Consider the following 24,163-nt stretch of genomic DNA (forward strand, 5'->3'; position numbering starts at 1 on the left):
GAATAAAACGAGAAGATATGGACTATGAAGAAGACCAGTATGCTATAATAAATACGAAAAAAAATCCAGATTTTGTATGAATAAAAAGCATTTTAAATCACGTAGTTTTATTTGTAACGTCTTGTTTTGTGTGGTAATTTAGGTTTGTTTATGAGTACAATTTCTTAAAAGGAATTGAATAATAACTTATTAATTGTAAAACCCGGTTGTTATAGCGTTAAATAAAACATATACATTTGTGTCATAAAATCTCTTTAATTATTTTTTATTACGTAACAGCCATGTGACCTAATCTCTTATAATCAATCTTATCCAGTTGTACTAATGGTCGTAGTTGGTCGGCAAACGCGCGCATATCTTCACCAATAGCATCTTGACCTTGAGGTGCCAAAACCTTAGAAAAAAAATGGTTTCTATAATTAGGTTAAATTTATAAAGCGCACATAGAATCTAACGAAAATAAAATAATCAGCGCTACAACCTCTTTAGGTCTTGGCCTCGTATTTCTGAATCTGTTTCATGATCATTTTTAAATCTAATAGGCAAGTAGGTGATCAGCCTCCAGTGCCTGAGACACGCAGTCAACTTTTTGGGTCTAAGATATGTCGGTTTCCTCACGATGTTTTCCTTCACCGTTCGAGCAAATGTTAAATACACACATAGAAAGAAAGTCCATTGGTACATAGGGGATCGAACCTACGCCTCTGGTATAAGTGTCGCATGCTGAAGCCACTAGGCCTACACTGCTCTTTAAAGAATCTAACGAGTGATGGAAATAAACAGGAAAAATATCCTGAAGTTTTTCGATAGCATGTGCTCAGTCAATAGTTATCCAAGAAGAACTTAAAAATTGATTCCTAAAACACTCAACTAAAGTATGAGAGATGCATAGCCTAAACAATGTTTAAATAACCTGCATATAGTGTATATGTAGTGACTTGCAATAGTTCTAAACCCGAAAGCTTAGTTAAACCGCAGACAGAGATTCGCCTATAAAGTTAGCATAGTAAAAGCGATTTTTTTTTGTTAAACTTAATATGTTCGATCAAAGGACAATGCTGCTATTCCTGAGGACCCAAAGTGGTTCTAACCACTGACTGGCACAAAAGTGCCAAATACCTAGTGGCAAGTCGAACTGTTGTACATATCCTTAGCAGTGATTGTAGGCATAGATTTTAGGTGTTAGGCTACACATGACGTATTCTTTTCAAATTCTAATACTGTTTGCTTCAAGATTGTATGATTGTATATCAGTTATGATAGTACACATTAAGTAATTAGCGCGTATTTGTAATGTCCATAACAGCACAATTGTAACTGAACTTACAAGCAAGATAGAAAGATATATATATAAATATAAAATGATAGAAAGTAAAATGTATTAACATAATTTCAAGTAATAATGAATCAATCTTGCTATTGGTATCATAGTCATAGAGATTGTCCTTGTGATCAATTAGTCAAGGTTTTGTAAAATATATTAATTCTATTATTAAATTAATTATGTTTTTTTTAAATTTAGAATCCCAAAAATATGCAATGTTACATAATTTGTTGTACTTACAGACAATTCAACTAAATAACTCTGAGATATTGGCTCTGGTGGCATAGAGCTTTGTGAAATCTTGAACACTTTAGCAACTGTGATTTTCATTCTTCCCTTTCTAAACATGTAGCCTGGAATTGCATAGAAAAGTTTTTATTAAAATTAATCAACTACACCATCACTACTGACACCATTTGCTGACGGTGCCAGTAGGAAAACAGTAAAAAGGTTTTAAAAGAAGATCTTGGTCTTCGAGCATACAAAGAAATGACTGGGCACTTAATGCTTGTCTAAAAGCAATGCTTAAGAGATTGCGGGTGTTGTTAAAGAAGTACATGAAAAACCAACACTGTGATATCTTCTTTACGGGAAAAAATTTCAATACTGAAGAGAAGTACAATAAACAGTAAGTTAATTAATGTACTATAAATTGATAAATCACTCTTTAAAAACTGATCAGTTCTTTTGTTTTTATTTCCATTTATGACATAACTTTGAGACTGTCTATATATATATATAAATATATAAACCTACCTTTAACACTATATTCAAATTCAATTCTACAGCCAAGTTCATTTAGAAACTCTATTAGCATTCCACTGCAGGCAATATCTAAGCTAGATCTTACAACTGTAGGTCTATTTTTGTCTCCTAAATCTGGCTGACCAATGTATCGTAATTGATAAGGCATATCTCTAGCATCCAAAGCCTTTCTCACTCTTAACATAAGAGGAGCAACCTGAAATATAAGAAATAAAATATCTATGGATTGTTTTAGTTGGTTTAGTTAAATTTATATGAGATTGATAAATATGAGTAAATAAGAAAAATATAGTTCCCAATCAAATTAAGCTTTAACAGAATAGAATACATGCTAATCAGTTATGAAGTCTAGAATCTACTATACAATTTTTGTACAGTATTGAAACTCATGCATATGGAAACTCCTATTTTGTGATATAGCCATTTAAAAAGCCATATTTAGTGTAAAGTTTTCATTCATGTTTTTAAACTTACCTTTTTCCAATCACAAGACTAACATACATATCTAAAACTATCCCTTACTTTAGTTATATTAATCTTGTTTCTTCTTAATTATGCATCCAAAAATATTATACTTATTATTTACCTGTTGATTTGGGTCTCTCAAACTAAAACACACTTCTTGATCATCAAATGTTTCTGGTCCAGCATCAACATTGTCACAAAGACCTCTTAATCTATGGAGTAACACTTCAACAGCTGAATCGAGAACTGAACCCTATAATAAATCCTTATTTCACATACACAATTATATATGTATTTATTTGTTTTGTATTCCTACAGTAATTTAATACTAATGCAATAGAAAACACAAATACAAAAGTTTTTACTATTATAATTAAAAGTGTTAACTATTATAAATTACCTGTAATAAATACTCCTGGTTGGGTATTATATTAGCCTTTAAAGCCTGCGACAAACTGTCAGTCGCTGTAATAGGCGCTGCATTTATCGCAGACATCATAAGAAGTTACACTATATTATAGTGTGTATAGTGACTATAACGAACTGCTATACCCAAATATGTACCATTAATTATTATTTATTTAAAAAGACGATGCGAAGTGTACTACGAACGCGAACGATACTTTTGCAGTCGATTAACACATGAATGAATAATAATATATTGTTAAAGAATCGCCTTGAACCACTAAACTCATAATAAATAATTTTGAAAACATTAATATTTAATTCGTAGAATACTTCCTACAGACGAGAGAATCTCTCAGAGAGATTATACACTTGACACTTGACACTTGACAGTCATCAGTCATTCTATTTTTTTTATGGTTACCATACAAGGCCTTTAAGCAAAACAGGTACCTTTTTCCAAGTGTATTGACCAAAGACCAAAAAAAAATACGGACTGCAATTAGCTCTAATAAACAATAACGATAGATTTCGATGTTATATTTTTATTCACACGGAGGGGATGCGAAAATGTATCATGGGATTTCATATTAACGCTCGTGGGGAATTTTGGGAAAGGGATGAAGTGAAAGGGTAAGAGATATTTATATCGAAAAAAAAGTTTCACATAACATCTAAGGTGGATTATATCGGGTCTACACAGATACAGTTATCAGCACAAAATAGTTTCGAAGTTATTGGCGGCATGCAATATTAAATAAAAGCCTAGAATTTTGTACTAGAGTAGTGAGAGTTACTTTACACAAAGAGATTATACAGGATTATTTTATCATCTAGTACATAAAGTACAGTATGATAAAGTATAAAACTATTAAGAAATCTAAATAAAAAGGTATGGACAATTAATATAAGAAAAGGGACGTAAAGCAACACCATTTATTGTTACGGATCTATGGTTTATGTGTTACTTTTTTGTGTAGAAATATGCGGTGCTCTATTTTCTATGGGCTTTGGCCTTTGAAGTAGGGATGGCGATTCTTTACGAAAAAGATCGATTTTTAAATCGATTCGAATCGTAGTCTAATGAATCGATTCACGAAAAAATCGAGGCCTACAAAATCGATTCTTAAAAAATCGATCTTTTTTTCAAGTTTGCGTTTACAATGTAAATTTGTATCAATTTTACTAAAAACAAGATTAATATTGCAATTAACGATATCTTATCAATAAAATCAGGGAATTCAAAAATAACAATTATTTTTATTACCGTATCAAACTATAAGATCAACTATAAAAAAAAAATAAGTATTTATATACTGAATGTTTTTATTGATTGCAAAAAAGTAAAAAATAAGGTAAGAGTTAAAAGTTTAAATATTAAGCATTGGGAATTATAACTGGTAAATAAATGTGAATCGATTAATTAAGATACGAATTGCTTTAAAAATTGATATTTTTCGGAAAGAATCGCCATCCCTAGCCTGGCGATTACTTGATTAAAATAAAATTAGTGTAAAAGCGATAGTTTACTTTTAAAATGATAATGGGAGCTTTACTATTTTTTCTGTAAACAAGATGAATAATTTGATGCTTTGACGTTAAATAGATGATTGGACATAAAGTAATCGTGAATGAAGTATGAACACTTCCATCAATAAGAATTCCACATATTACTTATTAGTTATTTCAATGCTGATTATTCCTGTGTAAAAGTAAATTTAAATGATAATCACAACTAACAGAACAAACTGAAAATAATAGCGTCAAAGTAAAAAATAAGAAGCGCTTTACTTATTTACTTACCTACTCTCAATTAGTTTTTATTTCGCAACAAACACTACATGAAAATCTGATGAAAATCAATCATGAAAATACTCATATTACGCTAATAACAGTATTCATTAAACGACAACAACAAATGAATAATGCAATATCAATCGTCACAGATTATAAATACATAAAGTCAAAGACTACAAACGTAACTTTTTTATTAAAGAGAGGCGAGTAAAGGATACTAAACATACAGCCATCTCGCGAGTTTATGAGTAGTTAACTCTTTAACCGGCAGCACTCTTATAATTCAGGCACATTCAACTAAATGCAAATAATTGTATGGTTTATACCAAAACAGAAAAAATCGAATGTCGATTTTCAAGGGTGATATATCGATTCAGTGAATCGACACAGTACTTCATATCGATTTAAAAAATCGATATTTTCTGCTCGAAAAATCGATTCTTCGATTAATCGATCTCAGATCGCCATCCCTACTTTGAAGTTTGATACATAATGTAATATGATAGAGATTGAAGCTTACTTTTTGTTTCAAAACATTAAGTTTTATTGGATTTTTCTATTACTTTTATTTAATCCTTCATTGAGAATACAAAATGTCTGGCCATGTTTCTATTAAACTAGCATCTGAAAGAGTTAATCCTAGCGTGGCATCTAATAATGAAATACCCCGGTTTTTCACACCTGGAGAAGTAATATGTGGTCTTGGTGATTTTATGCGGTAGGTCACGTAATTTATCTATGAGTTGATCTTATTTAAATTCCTATGTAATGAAACTATGACTTCAAATTACTTTTTAGTTGCTAAAACTAATAAATATAACCTCTATACATGTTTACGTTTAAAGTACATATATCTAAGTATAGTTAACTATGTAAAGATTCAGCTTTTGCCTAAACTTTTAATTTTTACTAATGTTATGAATTATGATGTATCACTTCTATTTCAGTGGACATGGTACCTACTTAGAAGATAATAACATAAAGTCATCCGTGGCTGGTGTTATGCAAAAAGTTAATAAACTTATATGCGTACATCCCCTGAAAAGCAGATATGTTGGTGAAATTGGTGATGTAGTAGTAGGCCGTGTCATTGAAGTCCAACAGAAAAGATGGAAAGTGGAAACTAACTCCCGGTTAGATTCAATACTTCAATTGTCATCTGTGAACCTGCCTGGCGGTGAATTGGTAAGAAATCATAGGTTTTTAAACTAAGTATTTATAGGAATTTAATAATATGTTAACATTAGAGACTTTTTATCCTTATATCCTATTATAATATATTCTTTTAGAGAAGAAGGTCAGCTGAGGATGAACAAATGATGCGACAGCTTCTAAAAGAAGGAGATCTAATAAGTGCAGAAGTTCAAAGTTTATACTCTGATGGTTCTTTATCCTTACATACAAGAAGTTTAAAGTATGGCAAGGTAAATATTTATATCTCTTTATTATTCAACCTGACACAGTCACACCAGTCTCTTACATCTGGTATATAATCTGTAATCACATTTTGAACAATTATTCTATTGTGTTTGATGCTTTCCATGTAACAAAATACAATTTTGAAAACTAAAAAGCATGTTTATAGCACATTTATTGAATTTACACAAATGTTTTGTGTATCTCGTTCTATCTTTTAAAAGATGAATACTCCACTTCTATGTAAGGCTTATCATGATTTATTTTTTGCAGAATAATTTAAAAATATTTAACATCAAAAATATGTTACAGTTACAACAAGGTGTTATGGTAAAAGTTTTCCCATCATTGATCAGAAGAAGAAAGAACCACTTTCATGTTTTTTCTTTCGGTATATCAATGATCATAGGCAACAATGGCTTTATTTGGATCAGTCCAATCCCCAGGGAATTTACTGTGGCTGCCAATGAAGATAGAAATGTTAATGCAGATGCGAGTTCACTGGTAACAATAAATATTTCAATTATTACCTTTATTGTTAAACCTAGATTTGTGTGAAATATCTATTTTATACAATTGAAACTAAATATGTTGAAAAATGTTATTTACTATTCTATTGGATGATCTCACCCTTTTTTTCCCAAATAATGACCCTATTGTATAAATGGCTTAAGCATTAGTCAGCTAATTAAGCTACATGGCTGCATACATATAAGAAATTCACAATTCTGCACCTGTTTTTTTTATTAGCTCATTTTTTTTTGCAGGAAGTGAGCAAGCATGAAAGAAAAGCAATTGCTCGTATGAAGAACTGCATAGCTGCATTAGCCTCTTCCAAAATGATGTTAGATGACACCAGCTTAAGATATGCATATGAAGAAAGTTTTAAATACCTAAATGTAAAAGATCTATTAGACCCAGAAGCCATGCTTGATGTTGCATTTTTAACACAACATCGAATAAATGACTATGATGAAGATTGAAACCTATTTTTATATTAAACTAGGACCCAACATTTCTTTCGTTATGAGGTTATAAAAAGGCTTGGATTTTCTTATAATTCGTTTATTTCAAAATATCTATAAATTGTAAAGTTGTAATTGTTTATAAATTTTAAAAGATATATAAAATTTTAAATGTCTAAATGCTATTAATAATTTGACTTTCAATACAGTTTAATAAATATTTGGTATTTAACAAATAATAAAACTTACAAAATATTTAAATTCTAATATATGTATGTACAAATTGTGTGGAATATTAATATAAAAATACCTAATGGTAGATTATTGTAGTTCACAACTATGTTGCTTCAACACTTTGGCACAATGTTATATAGTGGATGGAATAGCATTTAAATCCATTATCATAGACATCTATTACAAATTTACGACTTTTTAACAATATTCAATACGAGATTATTGTTATCTCTCATCACTGTGAAACCAATAACTCAACTACGTCCGTTGCGATAAATTTTGTATAAAATTTTAGGTTCAATGGAAAATCAATCTATAGAAAATAAAAATTAAATTCTAAATGTAGATTTCCCAACGGGTATTATATTCAAAATATTAGCGTTCTACTTTTCGTCGATTCCTAACGCACTTGGCAATCTAAACCGATCTTAAGCAATGTTTTGGTAGTTGAATGATTACATTAAAATTTCTTGAATAATAGATAAATTTAAAACTCGAGTTGTTAATATATAGACTTAATTAAGTTTCTTATTTCTCTTGCCAAGTATTTTCAATAGATTTTTAGACATAAAGTATGGCTTGTCGGGCGAGCCGTCGTTCCGTTCACAATCTTCCACTGCAAAATTAAAAACATAATTCTTTAGTAAAGTATATCAATTGAAGTATGTAATCTTTGACAAGTTTTAAGGTTAATTCTGTTTAATAAGTGAGGTTGCTTAAAAAATAGGTAAAGATGAATCTTAAGAGATACTTTGGTAATAGTAATTGTAATATCGACGGTAGCGTTCATAATTAAAGCCTTTTTAGGCGATTTGATTTTAAATAATCAATTCATACTTACAAAAGCATAGAAATAGCGTGTCCACAGCCATGGAGTATACATTAAAGAAAATAGTACATATGAGGTAGGTGGCTACACTCAGTATTATGGCTGGTACGTAGTTGTAGTGAAGTTTTTCGCCTTTAGTTATTTCGTACACGTAGTTCCATTCAAGTAGATAATACACCGCGAATCCAACGCCGATTGAGATCAGTAGTTTTGATAGGAAAAATATAAAGTCTGCTACCTGTAAGGTTCGAAATAAATTGCTAAACTAACAATACTGCTCCAGCGTCAATAGCTGACAGATTTATAGATATGTGATATATCACTTATTTGCAGGCACGAAAAACATTAACTTCTACGTTTATGAAAGAAAATATTTTTCCTTGCTCCTAGAATTGTTTTCCGGGTTGTAACAGTATAAATTTTTGTTGATTAAACGCCTGTTATAAAATACGTTTGTTGTAATAGTAAGCTTTCCTATTAGCTAACTATTCGTCGTTTACCTAGTCTTATATTTCTACGGTTTCGACACAGCGACACAGACGAGTATACCGACACTTGAGAAACTTGATCAAGAAAATTGTCAACTCAGCAATAACTACTTCACGAATCATTTTGGCAACGCCTGTTCAAATACAAATGTTTACAAAAAAAAACTTACCTTATCCAGAACAACAACTCTAACAATGTTTCTCATGAGTAGCGAGAATGCATCGTGTGCACTCTTGCAGAAGTTCTTTCCGTGCACAGCGCACATAATATACGCATTTTTATTGATAAACTTCAGGAAATTTTCCAAACACCAGAAGAAACATTTGCAGAAACACATAATGCATCGAGTGAATGGATTATCGAATTTCTTAAGTTTACTGTCTACATATTCTAGTATAACCCTTATCACTCGAACAATTGCAATAATCAAAGCTCCAAAAGCAACCGTGCCTAGATGATAGCTGGAAAATGATTTTATATAAAAATAAAATATTGTCACGTAATATCATTTACATGATCGTTTGTAAATGGTACTTAGACGTAAGATTTTATACATGGCATACATATTTATTAATCGCTTTATTATAGCTAAATTATATTATTTAAAGCATAACAATGATCGTATTAATATTAATTAACGACCATTGTATGGTTCTGGGGTACAATTTACGTAATAAGAGAATATAATTTTTTGTCTTTATAGACATGACTTTTTAGGTAATTATTGACCACTGGCGTACAACAGACTATTTAATGCTAATGTTATTTAAGCGACATGAAATGCTTTCCTAACATACATGGTGCATATATCAGACGAGGAGAATTATGAATAACTCACCGAAGAACTCTATATATTCCCGAAGTGAGAGTGAAGAATGGCAATTCCCTCTTTTCGAAAGTCCAGTACCAAGTGGAGAATGTGCTCGCCAGCATCATATCAGTAATGCCACTAATAAAAAACATTGTCCAGAAGAAACCAAGGAAATTTACCACTGAAATTAAAATATGTTTAGCATGTTGTGTATCTGCAATATTTCTATAAATTATATCACGGCATAAGCACGTATGTTTACTTATTTAGTACGACTCGAGACTTTAGACATAAAGGCTAAATGCTCTAATACAATTGTAGCCTACAGCTTGAAATTTGTTATCTTAATTTATATAAATCACGTGTCACGTTGTTTGTCCGCGATGGACTCCTAAACTACTGAAGCGATATCAATCAAATTTGCAATATTATTTTATTGGAAATATTTGTTTATTATTTGATACAATTCTAACAGATTGCGCTGTAATAAAAGTACCAACGTTTCACATAAGTTATCCTACCGTTCCCCTTGAATAGTTTACTACAATGTAATATAAAAAACCTTAGCCACAGCAACGCTTGGCCGAGTCTGCTAGTGTCTTTATAAAATAAAAATCTATACTTACAATGCAACGCAATCACACTATTAGGATTTTCGATGCCCGTAAAATGACAGGAGGCTAAGGAACAAGGCATTAAGCCGCCTACGGACTGAGTGTCACGGCAGACACTTATAAACTTGGCTGGATTACACGATTGCCCCTCCTGAAAGCACAGGAAATTAAGTTAAAATCTCAAAGCATTTTATTACGAACTAGTTGCCCCCGCGATCTTCGGTTCGCCTTTTAATATTTGTTTTTATTGTCGCCTACCTTTATAGCTGTTAGCTAGCACACCACCATATTGAACATTTCGCTGAAGAAAACTATTTTTTTTTTTATTTTGTTTCCAACTTTACTTCTAAAAACCTCCCTCAGAGTTTAAGGTATAAAAATATTTGAATTCGTCCAGACGTCTTCCAGTATTGAGCTTCATTTTTATTTATATAGATTTGACAACTTAAAAAAGTTTTAAGTAATTGTATTTATTCAAAGAAACGGTATTAAAAACCTTGTTTTAATTACCTTAGTATAAACGCCGCCACAGCTGCACGTTGTATCATTCCGTAAGTTTACTACTTGGAATGATGATTCTCCAATGGAGAGGAGCAGCATCAGCACCAACAATCCATACGCTATAATACCACATTGTAAGATCCACGGGAATACTGGAAACAATACTGTCGACTTGATCGCTGTTACTGCCCTGAAATAAGTTTTATTTGAACAATCGCGATCCAACTTAAGAGATCTTTCAAACCAAACTTGCCGTTGTCTCGGAGTTAGTATAGTCTGTATAAAGCAGTTAAGTAATATATGAAATAAAAATCTAGTACTTATTGTGTAAATCTAGACGATACGATAAGGCTACAACTAGGCATTGTGATAAGAGAATTCAAATTGTACTGGACCGAGCATTAATAATAAGTAAAATCATACAAGCTCATTGAAGGTCAAATATTTACAATATTGTGTAGAAAACTGATTGGATCTAATTCAAAGAAAATAAACGTTCATTGTTTAAATACATTTTTTATACACATCGTATAGTAGATATTGGTAGTAAAATTAACTCACTTGCTGCCTTCACGTATAAGGGCAATGGCAATCGATATCCTATTTCGTAGAAATATCACTACTAGTAGTAGGATTAGGAAAATAACCGCCACTGCAATTAATATAACTAGCCACGTTTGGTATTTGCCAAATATAGATTGTGCATATCCCTTTAAATTGTTGGTTTGGTATAGACCCACTGGATTTGCCTTGTAGTATTTAAAATTCTTGTAACAGAGATACATAGCTGGAAAGAAGATGGTTTAATATTTTGTACATATATATTTTGGAGCTTATTTAATGCAAACAATAAGATTTTCTCATTAAAATATTTGTATAAAAAATAAGGATTTTCTATTTAATAACTCATACGGAACTAATTTATTATATACAATTGTATATAGTTTATGTTTTTTATAAACTAAAAATATTCTTGACGGTAAGGTTTTTGCAAATTGTAGCATAATAATTAGCTTACCGAAACAGAGCAATGCTAATAGACCAGCAATTGATAGCCAAACGACCGGAGCCACCACCCATCGCAGCAGCAAAATATATATGAAGCACAGCACGAAGACTGCAACCAATGCTCCTGCCAAGTACCATCTAGACTGGACCAGGTCTTGCACTATTTGTGATGACAGCTGTGCAGAATACACAGAGTAACTTAGGAATTAAAAAAGTGCATTTGTGATCTAATTAAATACGTAAATGTTTTAAAGACACACGTTAAACTATAAACAAAACAATAAAACAATATATATGATTTGTATTAATTCTGCAAAAAAATATGGGTTTCTTATGTGCTGGCTATAACAGAAAGATCGGGCTCTCAGAAGCTAAAATAAAATTTAATTTCAGTGCATTATGCCATAGTTTTTATGTTTACTTAATGCCAAAAAATCTTAATAAAATATAACAATCTTTTTAAATAATACTGTGCAAATTGAAATTCTTAATGCATTTATTCATGTAAAGTGATTTCAGTGCATTATTAATAAAGCGGTTGACGAAATATGCAAATAAAATATATAGTTTGACAGAATATGCGAATATAGCATTATCAATAAATATACAATTATTAATTAACATAATAAGAAGAAATTTACAATTTTAATAAAAAATATCTAGTGCAACGGTCAGCCAACTAACTAAGCGCTCTAGCAACTCTAAAATACAAATTAAAAAAATAAACTAAGCATGCAATATCTATTGAATACACTACACGTTTACTATAAAAGTAATCGATATTTGAGAAATATGATTTAATTACAAAATAACGTATTTTTGTAATTCAAATTGAATGCAAAAATTGTACGTTCTTGGGAAAAAAATTAGTTTGTAATGTAGAAAATAAAATCATCTACCTGATCGAACTTTATCAAATTGGCGAGTTGGTCAATTATTTCATCTTGGCCAAGGTTTAAGGTACCATTGCTAATTTCTTGTAACACGTCCACGACGACTGACGTCACGTTAACAAAGCACCTCCCCAAAACTGTCAGATACCAGTGCATTAGTTATTAGCATGTGTTACTTCTATATTATATAATGTTAAATAAACACTGTGAGAATTCTATACGAAAAACGAAAAGACTATGCGTTCCGTTTGTATGTTACCTATTTGTTATTTACGTATAAATACATAATAGTCTAAGACAGCAGAGAGCAGTGTTGGCCTAGTGGCTTCATTCCCGAGGTCGTAGGTTCGATCCCCCCGTCTGAGCACCAATAGACTCTCTTTCTATGAGCGCATTTAACACGTGCATGTCAGAACATCGTGAGGAAACCGGCATGCCTTAGACCCAAAAAGTCGACAGCATGTATCAGGTAGGCTTTTTTTCATCAGTATTCTGATTACTTGCTTATTCGATTGACAAATGATCATAAAACAGACACAGAAATCTGACACCTTAAAAGGTTGTGGCGCCATTGACTTATTTTATTTATTAATAGTCCAACACATGTAGACACGCGACATGCATTCGTTACGATACGTTTGTCAAAACACAATCAAACGCAACGTTTTCGTCTTTCGTTTATTTTTTCTCAACACCACGGCCTTATTACGAAAGAGGGTTCCTTGTTACGTTTTTCCCATGTAAAATGGTATCTATGGTAACAAACTATGTATGTACATTCTTTATAATAAGGCTGAAATACCCGCAACTCCCAGGAAGTCTACAAATTCGTAGCATAGTATTAGTAGCATATTTAGTCTGCTTTGGTTTAATTCTGTTTCATTCTGTTCAATGGCTACATGAAAATACATTTGAATAGTATTTCTGCTTAGCTGGTTTTAAACTAACACCGTCTTGCAAATTCAGTAAACTAAATGAGTTGTGTTAGTAAAACGGTTAAAACATCAAAAGCATATATTAGAATTACTATCGTCACATGCAAGTAAAATGCAAAGCGTTTAGTAGTGCATTCCAGTGTTTTGCAGAATTTCGTGCTGGCAGCACTACATACAATATGCGCCTCCCGTTCATTCTCCTGCGTGAAAAAGGTCACCCAGCTTGCAGCAATCCAACCGATGTAAGAATCGAGTGCTGTGGCTCTATTCAGCAAAGATTTCTGGGCCTCGACTGGGTTTCGAACGCATTCCTCGTTCCCACTTCGGGTCCCGTCTTTAGTCTTTGGACATTGTAGAGTTGAAAGGTCACCAATGCAGCGGAACAACACTGAAGTGCCATAACTTTTGTACTTATAATAAAGCACGCCAACAATAGATATAAAAATAAGCTTAGCTTAGCGCTGTTTGTCTCTACTAAGTCCATTATTAATGTCAATTAAGGGCAACACACAAAAGCAAAACAATGTCACACAACAATCACACACACACACGAAACGCCTGTGTACAGCCAATAATAATTGGATGTATCACTTACTCATATGTTTGTTCGGACTAGATATCGAGTTGTAAATTGACTAGCGATTGAAACTTTTTCTGTTGCTTTTGGCAAATACTGCTGTTTTAGCGTAATATAAGATCAAGAGCCCACATACAAATTTCACAAGCGGACCGGGTCCGTGGCACATTCATAAACTCCGATAATAATTCAAACTAATAAATACCTGGTTGACTAGCTAATAGGAATCGCGCACACTTTTCTTCTTTCATATACTGAAGTGCCTGTGAACTTGTCATTGTATTTATATTGACATCATCGGTGCAGACCATTTTGGATCTTAACGATTCAAAACTGGTTTGACTTAATTCCTTTTCGAAAATAATTGTATTGTCCGGACAATTCTCCACGCAAACCTGAAAGGATTTATTTAAAATATATTAATATTAGTTATGTTTTGGGTAATTAAAAAAACTCTACCCCGCGGTAGTGCACTTCATGAAATTCTCGATGAAAGTCGCCAAGTTATTTTAAAGTGAAGTAACGATATTCATTTAACTGAAATGATACGAAGGATGATTTTTCAAATTTGTGTCGAATTGATCACCATATTAACACAGTATACCTATTTTTTAAATAATTTTTTTTTTATAATACCTGCGTGGTCGGACACCCAGTAATTGGAGTGCCAGGAGAAAGACATTTGGCAATGTTGAAAAACATAAGATTTTTTTTCTCTTCGAGTCCAGAATCTAGCCCACATCGCCGGCCCTTTGAGTCGATTGGTGCTAATATTTTGTCAATGCTACCTCGTGTCAAACCTAAAATAGGAATAAATTTTAAGTGCGATGTATGATCGTTTCTTTTACAAAATATACTTTTCAAACGCGGATAACTGATCAAGATTGCTTAACAATTTTAAATAATTTATGATTAGTCTCTTAGGTGCACATTTAACACATTAACTATTCAAAGCGTCTTATAAATGGTTCACAGCAAATAACCTAGTCTTTTTAGGTGCAAGATTTAAAAAAAAACAGAATATAAACCGTGTACGTAGATTTTTTAAGAAGCGGTTCAAACATACTATGACCTCAGTGTTAAGAATAGAGCACATTACCATCTGGTAATGAAAACTAATTACGCTAGTCAACATTAATTCTAATTAGCAGGTACTTAACAAACTCGACGTTTTGACAAAACTTACCGTAATATCCAACGTAGCCCCATCCTCCAAGGAAGAGCACAAATACAATCAGCCATAATATATCAGTACAGGAGCGATTGTGAATGGGGCCATTGAAATTTGGGTCATAGCGGATCGGTTCTCCTGAAAGATAACACATATAACTATTAGGACAAATACAAAAAAAAATAATACAATCATTTAAATCAGTTCAGTTTAAAGTATTCGACGATTTAGAGTTCAGCAATGTTCAATTGAGGATTCTGCCTAACATTTTTGGATAAAGGCATCATATTATAGTAAATAAAACCCGACCGATATTGTGGCTTAGTTGACAATGCGTTTACCTATTATGTATGCCTATTTATAGGTAGTAAATAAATACTTCAGAAACAAAAAATCAAGGTAAGTTTTTAGTGTAATAACCCCATAAACTTAAGCAACTTCAACTTTAACATAGCAATAATTTTACGAGTCGCAACTCCTTATCAGCAAAACACCGTTTTGGGCAAATAGGCGAAAATCACAATAAGTTTTGTTTGTAAATTTCTGTTTAGAAGCTATAGAAGTATAATGTCGTTTTAACTTACGTGATTCTCTAGGTGATACGTAAGAACCTCCACAACAAACCATATTTTAAACCTCTTTGTATATTTATAAGGCGAAAAACATTTTAAAATTTGTTATGGTCAGAAATATACCTGTACACAATGTTATGTGCTATCAATGACTGAGCCCTTATCATGATAACATAATTTACGTTAGTTATCTATCTCATTTCAACGGTATATTAATGGAGTAAGTAGTAAAACTAAATTAGTAATTTGCTGTAGACGTAGCCAAGTAGAGTTCCTGTTTACACCTTAATTGTCTATTAAATAAACCTATTTATTACACAACAGAGTATGTAATAGGTATATCAATTCTATTTCGACAATTATTAAAATTAATTTGTAAACAACTTTTCAAATATTGAGTCGTAATTGTGTAATCCCTATGGTATAAGACTTTTAGTAACTTAGATATTTTGGCGAATATTGAAGAAATAACATTTAATTAAAACAATAATTGAATTTCTAAATCTAATTAATTACTGCAGTATGTTAACGTAACCTTCAGAAACTAAGAAAATGTATTTAGAAATTAACCAACACTTATGAAGCAGTCATGCCAACTTTATCCCAAAATTGGGGGGGGATCAAGTATCAAGATGTTCTGGGGGGTTTCTATGAGGTACTTTTATTTAGGGAGGAGGACCACCAAACTACAAAATATCAAGGAGCTATAATACTTCAATAACGAAATTTCATGTTTTTTAAATACTTTAATGTATTTTTGATACATAGACACCTATTTAAAATTACCTCTCAAACCGTCAGATTTCAACAAAAACATTAGGGTTTTTAATCGATAATTCTTATTCTGAAGAGTTGACATGAAGGGTAATTGTATTGTAGCAAAGTGTTTAAACTCTCATATATCGTTAAAAAACTTACACGCTGAAGACAATACGTGTTTGTCAACGACCACACGCACAGGTCGAATCTATATATAAGATCTTTTTTTGTTGTCTGAATATGTATCCTTCAATAATCTCCACATAATTACGAGTTATATCTATGGAGTTTTAAATATATACCCTGCTCAAGGAATAACTATATCCAAAGACAATTAAAGTACCGTTTACTTTAATTGTCTTTGCCATAACTATATATTATATTATATAGTAGTGACTCTAATATAATATATATTATAGCAGAGTCACTACTCTGGCGTAACGCACTTTCAGGGGTAAGAGTCTCTGTACCAGTGCTTAGCCCAATCTTTTGATCTTCAGTTTATGCTGTGGCACTATTGAAAAATCTACCGTGGTAATTTTTATTTGTTACTATCTAGTTTTAAGAAGTTTGTTTAATTTTTTTTAAACTTTTCGTATGGGTATTTTTTTTAATATCTATCTTTAAATCGATTTCAATATTAAGCTAGATACAAGCATGGAACCGAAAAAATGCCGATGAAAGCGGCATCTAAAGAGACAGTATAAAACTGATCACATTATATTATGGTCGAAATGCTTGGTTGATAAATGATAATTCCTTGAGTTACCAATTAATTAATTAAAGCCAATTGTTCTTGAAGCCTAGAAGCGTCGATGGTAAAAAAAAAACGTAAGCACAGTGTTTTTTTGCCAGTTTCTATGACAAAGTGCAAATACATAGTAACAACTAGGTACCTACTGAGACTACGTAATAAGCGTTACTATGGAATATTACGTAAGTGTATGAAATCATTAAGCCCCTTGAAATTTTTAAGGCTTAAAATAAAAACTACTCTGATATATAAATATGTTATTAACGTTTCACTATCTTAGCGTATTTTAAATAGTTTTGTAACTATTGTTAAGTTCAAGTTGTAAACTTTATGTTCAAACCAAATTATGTAATATCCTTATAATATCGAGGCAAATATGCAAAATACCCAAAAATATGATAATTTAAATTTATTTATAAAATTAATATTAAATACAACGGCGTGGTACATTATGAAAATAAGCGCTCTGTCAATCTTTTTCTACAACTTCTTGTTTACAATAAGATTTAATGAATATTTGGTTTTCACTAAAATAAACACAGGATATTACGAAACTACACAATAGTTTGTTGGCACGAGAGCGGCACACGCGATACTGGTGGACTTATTGTATCATTACCTTGATTTTGTATTAAATCTCTTGCACTATAGTTTTACACAAATGTAGCTTCGTATGACATCACCATAGTTTGTATAAAACTTTGCTGTTTATAAAATACGCACATTTTCAGGGCGAACAGCAATAACATTGGAGGGATGTAAAATCCTAATTAATAATTAAATATTGTCTAAGCTGTATCAGCCAGTTGCTTTATTAGTATAATAACGTATAATAAGTTCAATTATTATTATTATAAATGTAGTATGTTTAAGTTAACATTTTTGATTATAGTGTTTTGTTATTTTGATAAGAGTTATAAGTATTAACTGGAAGACTATTAAGCAGTAATTGATTAATTTTATTGTTTTCAATAGATCTTCTGCGACGCTTATATTCAGTGCATTTAATTATTTTACTTAAGGTCAATCCAGTATTAAAATACGTATAGGTATTATTTAGCTTCATACAGTATGTATAATAGCACAAGTTCCTAATGTTATTATTATATATTGTCTTAATATTATCAGTAAATAATTATTTTATATATTGAGTTTCCTTTACACAATCCTTTCTCCCCTCAAACATCTCCAGTTCATTTTTTTTTCTTTAAAAGTACTTAAGAACCAACTTAGGAAATTATGGAATGTTTCATAGAATAAAACTAAAATGGATTCATTATTACTATTGAACGATATGTATAGTAAGATACATCATTTAATACTGTTAAAATAAGAACACTCAATATTTTCGTTCAACTGTAACTTTTTATACAATTGAACAATTATTGGTAAATGTCTGTACCATCTACCCTGCTAGCTCTGTGCGGAAAAAATCGACGGGGAATTAAAGGTTGCTCTTGCTTAATAATCTTGGTATAAAAAAATTAACATGACTTTGACAGTAACTGAATATAGATATATAGATATAATAATTTAGTGTGGTAGAATACCTAAAATTTTCCTTTCTATGTCATCAGTGGTTGCCTAGAAGAGATCGGTCGAAAGCGATAAGGCCGCCAGTTGCTCTCCTTTTCTCTTTAACTATGTTCAATTTTTATATTGTAATGTAACGAAGTATATTAACGCTATATTACTATATTAACATAATAAATAATAAACAAATAATCTTAGAGTTCCTCGAACTAAAAGTCTTCTATGCGTACCAACGTCTCACTGCTAGTTTGAATGGTCCAGTGTACAACTTTATTACAAACATTGATGAAAGTTTATGTTTGACTGTGCCTACCAACTTACCGTAACTTTATTTTGCAGGCTCTTACACAGGCTTTGGCAGGAATTTTTAGGCATACACATTGTTTTAGAATGTATATATAAATAAATAAAAAATAACTTAGAAGTGTCCGACACGGTAAGACGACGTTCATACATCATACTTATAACAATATTGTCTATGGGAGTAAAGTGTCGTGTCTATGGACTTGTAGGTGTACTTACCGGAAACGCTCTATAATCTTTTTAGTTCATTTAAGAAGACTACAAAGGCACTTATTGAAGTTAATCTTGTTAGGCATCGCTAAGCCTGCTGTTAAGACAATTGAAACCTATTAAATTAATTAATGGCATAATTGCTTAAGTCAACACGGCAAGGGAAAGTAAGGAACAACGAACAAAACCTGCAAGTATAAATATGCTTCAATTATCTTTCAAGGAATGTATAAGAAACATATTAATGTTTTTTTTTAAATTATCATAGAAAAACAATTAAGTAAAGTATTTTTATTTAAAAACGAGCAGGAAATAAATAGTTTCTGAACTGGGAAAAAAGACCAGAACCCGAATCAAGAAGAACCTCGTTTAAAGTAAAACGAATTAACATTTAAAATATCATTAAAACTATTTTTCTAAACGAGGAGGAAAAAAATAAAAAATATATTTTTCCTTATCGTGTTCCTATAATTCAGCATAATTGTCATTCTGCTTGTAAATTAAGGGACTTGCATTATATTTTAATTGATGTTAAATAGCTAATGACATTGGCATTTTCTCAAAATCTCATTTCAAGAATTATAAATTATTACAAATAGAAATATTTATTTTACTTGACGGCTTTCGAAACTGTAGTTTCGAGAATAACCTCGACGTAATAATGCCAGTATCATAAAATCGGTGACGCTCAAGATAAATTTATTTACGTTACATACACACATTTCTTTTAAAATATATTTCCGAACATTGAAATCAGTGGTTTGACTAGTTTTATTTTTAATATTATCTAATGCATATTGTCCAAAATCCTATAAACTCAACTTTTAATAAAAACAACTGTAACGGAACTCAGATTAACTAGAATTATTAATTGTTACTGACTTTTGGAAGCGATTTGTTCTGATCCTCACTGAGAAGGTCCAATGAAGTTTGATAGTTTATTTATTTCGTAATCCTACAACTAACATAAATTATATATAATTACCAACATATACACTGATATATATAAAATAAAACGAAATATAGCCAAAGATGGAATACATACATTTTACTACGAAAAGATTTACAAAAGGGAACAAACAAACAAAAAGTTTACAAATATAAAACATTGTATAATGGAATCGTACCCGTTGCTATTTTTGTTTTGCAATGGTTGCAATTGCATATCTAAGCACTTATAACGTTTTGTTTACATAACGTGTTGATGCGATCTAGTTCTCCAAGGACATACTTTAACCGTAGTAAGCAGTTTCACCTCTATGTAACAATGTTAAAAATATTTATGATAATCTTAAAATAATTCTGCAACAAGGACCCGAGGCGTTTAAACTAGTGAGCTGAATTTAAAAGTGCAGTGAAAAATCTTTTAATAATAAAGTACATATAAGTTTAAAGTTCTAATAGCAAATACACCTGGAAAAAAGGAAATAAATACGTACATAACTATAGCACAAGAAATAGTTATAAAATAAATTAAGACTCAATAAGGTAAACCCAAAATACTGTTTTAGCTTATCAGCAACAAAATGGTATTAATTAATAAATGCTAATAAATTCTCGAGTTTTATAATATTAGAGACAAAGAAACTGCACTACTGTTTGTTAAAAAGCAATAACTAATGTCTGCCTGTCTAATCCTAATATTATTATCTTGGATACGAATTTTGTCGGAGACTGCTTTTGATAGAAAATATAAATAATATATGTAGACACTTATATAAATTTTCTATCACAGATACCTGTGTAATATAAAAATGTAACATACAAAAGATATAAAAAAGATTGTTTACGTGTTTACTGGCATGGTACCTACGTCTAAGGTGCAACGCCATTTTGCCTACATTTTTTTTAATTTTTAAAAGACAATACGTAACGGAGTTAATTATTACCAATTTATAAAGTAAATAATCATAAATGGTTTTGATCATAAATAGTCCATTGTGACTTTATCACTGAATTTATAAGGGACGATTAGTATTACCATAGTATGTATTACGTTATAGGTACGTGATTTGGTTGATGGTTCAAGGGACACTCGACAATTCTATTTCATTATACTTTGTATAAGGATGGACAGAATTACCCAGTAGGTATTGTCGGTATTAGGAAATTGATATACGCTATCAGTTCTTTCCGGTAATAAAGGTAAATTATAAGAATAAGTTTATTATTATCTTTAAAATAATTCTAGTAATAAATATAATCAGATGACAAACATTATAGCATTTTAAATTTTATTAAACTACGTTACGTTGCGACAAAAAATAATTAGTTAATATTCTGCTTCATAATAGAGGTAGGTCTGTGTAAGTGAACTTCAGAAATCCCAAATTAAATTAAATAAGGCAAACGTATGTCAGTTCGAGTAAGATTGGCCGTTAGTATATTCCAATAAGGAACATTTTAATTTCATAAGGTTTCTAGTCCAGGACCTATAAATTGTTCCCCTTGTGGGTTTTATATAAGCCACAGGCGGTACGTTTTAAAAATAGCCTGTAGCAGTTATTCTGCCCACATCCTCCTTAGTTCGGTCTGTATGAAATTCCCCATTTCATATGAATGAAATTAAATTACTAGACACACAGTTTGCTCTATACGTGTAGATGGTAAGATGATCGAGTATTCTATACAATAGTATTATCTTTCCTCAAGATACAAACTTAAAAATTGCGATTGACGCACAGAGGCAAAGTGAAAGGCTATTCAATGTAAATTGCTTACCATAATCTTTTCCCATTGTTCAACTGCAATTAAAACATATAGTACTCCAAGCACTTTCTTTTATCTTATTTACACAGAAACCGTGACTCAGTGAACTAAATCAGAGATAGGTTGTTATAAACGATAGTCGCGTTGCCTCCGGAAAAACACAATAACTGAATGACACTTAAATATAAACTTATTTAACTCGAAACTACCGGATAAAAGATAAATACTAAAGTTTCATAGATGTTATGAACTTTAACACTTCTTGTATCCGTGATATCTTTACTTTTGTTTCCAACTATTGTTTACGTTCATGAAAGCAAAAGTTATCATGCGGAAACGCGTGTAACATCGAGCAGGGCCGGGCTGTGACTGATGGTAATTTCAATTTGTAACTTGTAGGATCGAGAGTGACTACTGACAATCTACATTCTACAATAATACAAGTGATTCATTATTAAATATTTAGTATGCACTCGTTGCCACACGCAGATACAAAGAGTCTGGTGTAGTATTTCGTTGTTTGCCCCTTTTGTTCCTTTGACGCGCCGTCTGAGTGACCAACCATTAACCGAGACTAATCTTAAACAATCGCCTTAATTATACTTCACTTGTTACCTTACGTTAGAACTGAAACTAATTCAATCTGCTTCTAATGTTTTCATTCGAAGAATTTATTACCACTAATATACATTTACGAATGATGTTATGTTAAAGTTAAATTATCATGGTGCTATATCTATAACTACAAATAGTAGGTATAAAAATGCTAAGCAAAAGTACACGTACAAAACAATGGCACATGTTGCATTGAGAATAAATAGGCTCCTGGCTCCTTAGAAGAATGAATTGTGTGGTCTTCGGATATGGTCACATAACGTGACCAATAGTTTTAATTGACGAAAGATAACTATCAATGTTAGTTTCGATTTCCTTATTATTATCTTTTTAGCTGCTGACTTAATCACTGATAAACTTAGATCATATCATATACCTTAAACTAATTACATATTTTGTTGTAAATGTTACCATATTAATTCGACTACTTAATTATAGATACATAGTTTTAAAATGACTAAATTTTTGGCATTATTTCAGTCTCGGTTTATAGTAAAGGAATTGATGTAAATAATATGGTTGGGTCATCTAGACGCGGTCAAAGCCCTTCTTTTGTCTGAAAGAATGCGGAACCTTTCCCTTACCAATAAAAATACTTCATGAAGTAGATGCTTATACTTCGGTACCTGTGAACTTATAAACTTCGAGCAAAAAAAAGGTTTTTGAAGGCGGTCTATTTATTTAATCAAGTGATTTGGGATAAATTTAGCTTAATCAAATTATATAAGAAATTGTTAATTTTTGTTAGGTGTTAAAATACGTTAAAACAAGTATGAAAGATTACCTTTTATGGATTACCTATTGCAGCTATAGGTGAATGTCCCGACGCGACGGCTATGAACAAAGATCTCGACTGCATCCCGTCTGGTTGTTGACCCAGGACAAGTTTAGGATACGATATTAATTTAAATACAGTGAATTTACTTGTCTAGGTTGGGATTGTAATAATGTAAATCAGCGGTCGGCAGTCGACGCCAAATAATGAAAATCAAATATTTCAAAATCTACATTTAAATGAATTCTCTTATTAAAAAATCGGTGGCACCTATATTACATATTTGTTTGAAAATATAGTAAAGCTTTATATTTCCAATAATTCTAAAAGAAAAATAACATTTATAATGACATTCTGTAAGGCTTTTTAAGTTATATTTATAGAAATCTCCTTTTATTTTTTAAAGGTACGAAAGCAAATTTTAAAGATCCAGTCGAAGCCTGTGAAGGTGAGTTTGAATAGATACTATTTACTTAATCTATATAGTATATAAGCTACCAAGAATCTCTACAAACTACGAAACAAAGCAATTTATAAGGGTGAAATACGGTTGTAAGAGAGACATCGAAATATATAAATGCCAGATGAATGATAACGTACTCCGACAATACTGTCTAGTAAACAAGGAACTAATAGTAAACAGGCGCCACTATGGCGTTCGGATTGTTATTGGACTCCCAGTCCCTTATTGGCGAAGATCCAACTGTGAGTTTTATTTTGTTATGGTAGCTTTC

The 24,163-nt window shown here is 31.3% G+C and overlaps 3 protein-coding genes across 5 annotated transcripts; 1 reads left to right on the forward strand and 2 right to left on the reverse strand.

Moving 5' to 3' along the window:
- Nucleotides 1–235: 235 nt before the first annotated feature.
- Nucleotides 236–3,316, reverse strand: LOC111004274 (mediator of RNA polymerase II transcription subunit 18). The gene is made up of 5 exons (XM_022275245.2): nt 2,955–3,316; nt 2,676–2,807; nt 2,081–2,285; nt 1,565–1,677; nt 236–394 (listed from the first exon to the last, which is right to left on the reverse strand). The coding sequence occupies exons 1-5, from the start codon at nt 3,051–3,053 to the stop codon at nt 269–271; spliced, it is 675 nt and encodes a 224-aa protein (XP_022130937.1). The 5' UTR covers nt 3,054–3,316; the 3' UTR covers nt 236–268.
- Nucleotides 3,317–5,232: 1,916 nt separating this feature from the next.
- On the forward strand, nt 5,233–7,157 carry LOC111004281 (exosome complex component RRP4). The gene is made up of 5 exons (XM_022275258.2): nt 5,233–5,474; nt 5,704–5,941; nt 6,046–6,180; nt 6,485–6,676; nt 6,940–7,157. Exons 1-5 carry the CDS (start codon nt 5,350–5,352, stop codon nt 7,153–7,155), a joined length of 906 nt encoding a protein of 301 aa, XP_022130950.1. The 5' UTR covers nt 5,233–5,349; the 3' UTR covers nt 7,156–7,157.
- Nucleotides 7,158–7,343: 186 nt separating this feature from the next.
- Nucleotides 7,344–22,426, reverse strand: LOC111004218 (choline transporter-like 2). 3 transcript variants are annotated; one of them, XM_045630347.1, is made up of 13 exons: nt 22,052–22,426; nt 15,215–15,337; nt 14,665–14,828; nt 14,234–14,423; nt 13,628–13,839; nt 11,634–11,799; nt 11,177–11,402; nt 10,625–10,805; nt 10,127–10,265; nt 9,528–9,681; nt 8,859–9,150; nt 8,213–8,438; nt 7,344–7,987 (listed from the first exon to the last, which is right to left on the reverse strand). In XM_045630347.1, the coding sequence occupies exons 1-13, from the start codon at nt 22,065–22,067 to the stop codon at nt 7,887–7,889; spliced, it is 2,190 nt and encodes a 729-aa protein (XP_045486303.1). In that variant the 5' UTR covers nt 22,068–22,426; the 3' UTR covers nt 7,344–7,886. The 3 variants fall into 3 exon arrangements, with proteins under 3 accessions (XP_045486303.1, XP_022130827.2, XP_022130837.2); XM_022275135.2 differs by lacking the exon at nt 22,052–22,426 and adding an exon at nt 15,784–15,934; XM_022275145.2 differs by lacking the exons at nt 13,628–13,839; nt 22,052–22,426 and adding exons at nt 12,523–12,653; nt 15,784–15,934 and having other exon boundaries at nt 7,346–7,987.
- Between the last annotated feature and the right edge of the window lie 1,737 nt (nt 22,427–24,163).

Source organism: Pieris rapae, chromosome 12, assembly GCF_905147795.1.
Source record: "Pieris rapae chromosome 12, ilPieRapa1.1, whole genome shotgun sequence".
Lineage (NCBI taxonomy): Eukaryota > Metazoa > Arthropoda > Insecta > Lepidoptera > Pieridae > Pieris > Pieris rapae.